At 33.6% G+C, this 7500-nt stretch overlaps 1 protein-coding gene across 1 annotated transcript in view; it reads left to right on the top strand.

The window, feature by feature from the left end:
• LOC125031299 (protein Wnt-9a-like) overlaps positions 1–7500 on the top strand; it is a 19139-nt gene that overhangs the window by 6936 nt on the left and 4703 nt on the right. Inside the window, exons 2-4 of the mRNA XM_047621972.1 lie at positions 5764–5845; positions 5968–6145; positions 6544–6727. Coding sequence (XP_047477928.1) covers positions 5764–5845; positions 5968–6145; positions 6544–6727 — 444 coding nt within the window. The remainder of the gene's footprint in view (positions 1–5763; positions 5846–5967; positions 6146–6543; positions 6728–7500) is intronic.

Genomic DNA, 7500 nt, shown 5'->3' on the forward strand with positions numbered 1-7500 from the left:
CTGCAGCCCTGACTTTCTTGAGGATGAGGCTTCCTGCTAAACCTCAGGAAGAAGGCGGAGAACTTACTCGCAAGATCAGACCCTGCATCCCCTTCTAATAATTTTATCCTGTTACGCCATGTTACATTTCCCAGGCGATCAGCAAATACTTCGGCAATACAGTGAGAATCGCTAGCACATCCAGGGAAAAACATACATGACATAATGCGAGACAAGAAGCACCCCGAAAGCAACCCTAACAGTGCTGTATATCGCATACCTTGCACCAGATGCGATACAACATACTTTGGTGAAACAGGCCGTGGTTTCAGCACCAGGATCAGCGAACGTAGAGATAACATCCGTCACCGTAGGAATTCCAACGACATGGCGGTACATGTAGATGAAGCTGGACATCTACCGAACTGGAAGGAAGCAGAAACATTATGGAAGCTGCATACATCGCGACGGAGAAAAATGGCAACACAGCATCGGACAGATTCAAGCTACCCAAGATCGCGGCAGCAATTATACGGACAACGAGTGGGAGGTCACAGTCGTCAGGTGTTTCGTCAGTTCATGCCTGATATAAATATACTCCTGGTAACGTGTCGGCCTCTCATCCGAGGGGTCGGCGGTTCGCACCTAGCCCAGGCGCGAGAAGTTGCAATTGTCGCCTGGAGGTTACTGCTGTGGCTGGGCACCACGGCGGGTAAGGACTAAGCCGAGTCAGCACCAGCTCATACACGTTAGCGAGTCGACATTAGTCGACACAGGCCGGGCTTCCCTCATGGGCACTGCCTGGGCGAAGCTCAGCTTTGCATATCGGACTTATCCTTATCCTTTGATGTATGTTTTTTTGACGAAGATATAATTGAAACCGGTAAAATACATCTCTTGTATTGTGAAGATATTAATTCTCATTCATACCTTATATTAATATATACACACACATATATATATATATATATATATATATATATGTATACATATATACATACACCTCCCTCTCCCCATCTACTCGGCCTCCAATTTGTTCAGGCGAACATCGCATCCCTTCACAACGTAAACAGAAATCATTAGCAACTTTATATCATATATCTCTTAAGGCTCGAAGCATGTTTCAGAACCGAGAGAGTGAGAGATAGTCGTTAAGGTAGATATCGAAACCCATGTTGTTATTAATATGAGGTCTCGATATGGTTACACGATACAACTTCTTAAGTGCACCGTTGATTTAATAATGGAAGGCCAGGCTTTCTAATAGGATTAGTTAGCGGTTAACGGCCCTCTCCAATGTCGTTCATTTTGTTTAACAAATATTTGATATTCCTATTCTGTGGTTAGGATTTCTGGCAGAGTTTTCCTTTTGTTTTGTTCAGTTATATTTATCATTATTACTATTGTCATTAGTATTTTGGTTTTTATTAATGTTGTTATATCTGGTAATGCTATTATCATTATAATTACTATTATTATTTTATCATTAATTTTATCACTTTTTATCATTATTTATTATTATTATTATTATATTATTATTTGATTATGGTTATTATTTTGAGTACGGTTATCATTATTGCTATTATTGTAATTATAGTTATTAATATTGTTATAATTATAGGCGTTGTTAATGTAACTGTTATTATTATCATTATTATCATTTTTATAGTTATTATTGTTATTGTTCTTATTACTATTATTATTATTATTATGAGTATGATTATTATCATTGTTATTAATACTGTTATTTTCATTATCATTAGTTTTATTATGCTTTAATGATAATAATAATAATAATTATTATTATTATTACTGTTATTATTATTATTATTATTATTACTATTATCATTATTGTTATTATCATTATTGTTATTATTATTATTATTACTATTATCATTATTGTTATTATTATTATTATTGTTATTATTATTATCATTATTATTATTATTATTATTATTATTATTATCATTATTATTATTATTATTATTATTATTATTGTTATTGCCATTATTATCATTATTATTATTATTATGATTATGATGATGATTATTATTATTATCATTATAATTATGACGATGATGATGATGATAATGATAATGCCAATAATGATAATGATAGTAATAACACTAGTAATAATAATAATAATGACAATAATGATAGTAATAATAATAATAATAATGATAACGATAACAATAATGATCATAATAATGATAATGGTAAAGTAGTTGAAGATAATAGCAGTAATAATAATAATAATGATAATGATAATAATAACTGATTGATAATAATATAGGTAGCAATAATGATAATTTTGACAATAATGAGAATGATAAGGATAATGACGAAAACAAAATAATGGTAAGGATGCTGATGATAATGATAATGATAACGAGAATGATACCAAGGATAATGATGATAATTACGATAATGATAAGGATAATTCTAAAACTAATAATAATAATGATGGTAATAAAAATAATAATGATGGTAATAATAATAATAACAACGCTAATAATAATAATGATAATAATAATGATAACATTATTATTATTATTATTATTATTATTATTATATAATGACAATGATAATGACAATGATAACAATAATAATAATAATAATAATAATTATAATCAAACAGCAACAACAACAATAATAATGTTAATTATATTATGATACTCATACTACTAATAATAATTATCATAATGATAATGATAACAGTAATAATGAATAAGTTTAAGAATATGAATATAATGATAACATAATGATGATAATGATAATGATAATAATAATAGTGATAATAATAATGATAATTATATTGATGATTATAATTATTATAATGTTAATAATGAAAATAATAATGATCATAACAATAATGCTAATAATAACGATGATAATAATGATAATAAAAGTAATAAAAATAATCAAAATGATAGTAATAGTAATAATAATCATGATATTAATGATGATGATAAAAATGCTAATAATGATGATAACAAGATTGATAAACATGATGATAATAATAACAATGATAATCATGATTATAATGATTGTATTGAAATAGCAATGATAATAGTATTGATGATAATGATAATGGTATTAATAACAATGATAATAATGATAGTAATGATAATAACATTAACGATAATTACGATTACTATAAAACAAACTATTATGATAATAAAAGTGATAATAATGATAATGATGATGATGATAATAATGGTGATAATAATGATGATTCTGTGATGATGATGATAATAATGATAAACATGATGATAATAATAATGATAATGCTAAATATAATAAGGTGACAGTAATAATGATAATAATATTTATGATAATGATAATAATAATCATCATAATAATAATGATGGTGATAGTAATAGTGATAATAATAATAGTAATAATAATAATAATAATAATAATAATAATAATAATAATAATAATAATAATAATAATAATAATGATAATGATAATACTAATTAATAACATTAATAATATTAATAATACTAACAAGAACAACAAAAGAACAATAAGAACAATATAAATGATAATAATGATAAAGGATATTAATAATGATGAAAATGATAACAATATTCGTATTAGTAGTAATAACGATATCAGTAATGATGATAATGATGAAGATGAAGATGATGATGGTAATAGTAGTGATAATGATAATAATAATATTGCTAATAAATATGACTAATACTACTAATAACAATGATAATAATAACAATGATAATAATTTGATAATAATAGTAATAATAATAATAATGATAATAACAATAATGATAATCATAAACGTAATAATAATAAAGAAAATAATTATGATTAAGATAATTATAATAATAATGATTATGATAATTATAATAATAATTATGATGATGATAACTGTAGTAATGAATATGACGATCCTGCTTCTACCACTACTGTTTGGAAAATAATTATGGATAAGTAATTTTGCTAAGTCGTCGCATCCGTTCTCATATACGCAATTGCAATGTTGCATTGTCAATAAATTAACAGAGTTTTCAGGAAAAAAGCTATAAAAAGTGGAGTCCTCGATTTCTTTCTCTGGCCGAAGTTCGCTATAACAAGAAGGAATGTCATTAGACAGAGATAAAGGAAGGAAGCCAATTGTCATCTGAGCTGATTTACAGTATGCCTTTCAATTAATTACATTCCCTGTTGCTTGGAAGTTGAGCGTGTGGTCTGACTTGTACAAGTGTGTTTCGTAAGCTAGCGGAGGAATTGAGTCGCCTTTTACTTCTCAGATAGCCGATGCCTCCATCCTACTGGCGCCGGATACTCAAAAGAGCCTGAAAGTTACGGCGCTGGAGGCTTTGTTTTGCGGCGACTTTTGGCATGGCCTACCTAAGGCGCCGTATCTAAGACTTATGGCCGCATTATTAAACGTTCCCGCGGGTCGGGTTTCCCCAAGAACCAACTCTCCCCTCATTTCGTATACACAAACGTAAGGATGAGGATAAGCCAGATTTGCGAAGCTGAACTATGCCCGGTCTATACCTTTGATGGGAGCCCGACCTGTTCCGCTTAATGTCGACTGGATTAGAGTGTATCAGGTGATGCTTACTCGACAGAGGTTAGTCCTTTACCCACCGTAGTGCCCAGCCCCAGCAGTAACCTCCAGGCGCACATTGCAACTTCATGCGCCAGGCCGGGGTGCGAACCGCCGACCCCTTTGGCTGAGAGACACGTTACCACTGTACTATCCCAGAGGCTTACACAGACGTTTTTATTTCCGGCGCCTTATCCCCGCTTTAAACCTCTCACCGCCGTAAATCCTTACGTCGTCGGATCTTCAGTGACCAAATACAGCTGCTGTTTCAGGCGGCTCTTAGGCAATCTTGATCAATCACAAGCCGTAAATGCTAATCAGCTGAGTTGCTTGTAAACACAACCCGTGACATAATGGGACTTTTTAACTAACATGTTCTAGAATTAGTAACGCTGAAGTAATGTGCAAGATTCCTAATAAAAATAGGTGACCATATTATTGGAAAACATGAGCACCGTGAAATTTAGGAACGAAGTATTGTTTCCTCGAAAGGATGGCTTAGATTTGATTTTCATACCGGTTACCAGATTAAACAATAGTACTTGGACTACATTTTAAAGGCTTACTATATTTGTATATAATCTCTATTTTCTCTAAATGATCATGATGGTCACTATATAATGAAAATAATGACATGAACAGTAATGAAAATAAATACATACAAATAAAAACATTACATCCAAGGCGAAGACAGTACTTAGTGTGATGCCAGTTTACAGATACAAATGAGATACACACCTATTGCCAAAAGCAAATCACTGTTACATTGGAAAATCATACTTACTGCCTAATTCATTAGTCCACGGTTGGTTCATGGACACCTAATAACACTACAGTTGAGCAAAACACAAACTGTTAGGTTGTACTAATTGTTCTATAGCTAAAAAAAAGTAATTTATGCTTTGCCGTAACCCGCAAGGGCTGCTCTCGCCTTGCCTTACACTACGGCGCTTTGACGTACCAATATGGCGGGTCCTTTGCTCTTTGTATGGGAAGAAGGAGCGTTTGAGTATCCGGCCTCTGGTAAGTACTATAATAACCAGTATCATTAGTAAGACAAGCAGTAAAAATGATAGTGACAATTGCTATCATTGTCTTTATTGTTATTCCTATTGTTACTATCGTTATCCCATGTTATAATCATCGCCGTTTGCTTTATTCAAGAGAGAGGCAAAAATCTTTAACAAAAGTTTCTCTCTCGCCAGGATCTCGAGCCGTCGTCCGCTTGACCAGGATCTCGTCAACAACATCTCATCTCTCAACCTCAGCATCACAGACCTCGGCAAAGTGAGTTAACACGAGCATTTTCCTTAACAAATTCCCTAACGTCTTGCTAATTCCCAACACGCTGACCCCCAAAAAATCATTTTATAGATGCTGATAAAGTCCTGTTCCTTTTATTTTCTTAGCTATGTGGTCGCGTGGGCGTGGATGGGCGTGGGTGGCGGATGTGTACCCGGTCCCCTGAGGTCGCGGGCGTGATGCTGGAGGCCGCGTGGGTGAGCGTCGTCCACTGCCAGCGCGTCATGCAGTACGAGCGCTGGAACTGCTCCCTCGGCCATTCCCGCATCATGATGGTCAAGAAAGGTCAGGCACTCTGCCTGTGCGCTAAATCGTGCTGTTTCCAGACAAAAACTTTCGTAGGAATTTTCACTTACGGAAGGATAATGCTGCGTTTCTAACATTTACGTTTTAGATACAGTAGATCTATACATACTAGCTGAATTGCAATCAAGCAGTTTTAATTAACTACTAACGATAATCTCGAATTCCTGTACTTAAACTGGAAAAACCGTAGCACTTGTTTAATGTGGCTAAAAGAAGCAAAACAATACATAAAGACATCTAAAATTATGATATGTATATATCTGCTATGAATTTACCTTGCGAAATCGTAACCAGTGCCAAGAGAATCTGATATTCTGCTGCTCAGGGCATCATTGCATCTCGGACGACTGATCTTTAAGGCAGAGGTTTCCTTCCAGTGTACCGGGAGACGGCGTTGCTTCAGGGCCTGTCGGCGGCCGCCCTCACGCACGTGGTGGCGAGGGCGTGCGCCTCAGGCCGCCTCACACGCTGCTCCTGTGACGAGTCGACCGTGACCCGGACGGAGAACATGCGGGTGTGGCGCTGGGGCGGCTGCGGGGACAACCTAGCCTACGGCACCAGGTGAGAGGGGTGCAAGGGAATGCAGGTGCACGCATCAAGGTGCCTGCGTGCGAGGTCCGCTCATGAGGACCTGCTTGCGAGTGCACGAGCATGTGTGTCTGTGCATTAGTGAGATGCAAGCGTGACAGAATAGCCTTGGCATCCGAAGATCCTACTATGAATACGTAGATATAAACATATATGATGCTCGCGTATGCGCTCGTGTGTGCTTACGTATATATATGATTACATTTGTATATATATATATACATATATATATATATATATATATATATATATATATATATATATGCACATGTATGTGTGCATATACACCTATTTACATATGCATGTATTCTTACGTGTACAAGGCTCCATATGTGGGTATAGTCGCACACACACACACACACACACACACACACACACACACACACACACACACACACACATATATATGTACATATATATACACATATATTCATATATACATACATATATACATATATATACACACATATATATATGTATATACACATATGTAGGCACATATATACATTTATCTATTTATCTATCTATATACATATATATATATATATATATGAATAAACACACACACACGCACACACACATGTATATGCATACATATGTGTATATATATTTATATATATGTATATGAGTGTGTATACATATATATATATATATATATATATATATATATATATATATATATATATATATGTATATACATACATGCATATACATAGATACATCTCTCTCTCTCTCTCTCTCTCTCT

The sequence above is a fragment of the Penaeus chinensis genome, chromosome 12 (genome assembly GCF_019202785.1).
Source record: "Penaeus chinensis breed Huanghai No. 1 chromosome 12, ASM1920278v2, whole genome shotgun sequence".
Lineage (NCBI taxonomy): Eukaryota > Metazoa > Arthropoda > Malacostraca > Decapoda > Penaeidae > Penaeus > Penaeus chinensis.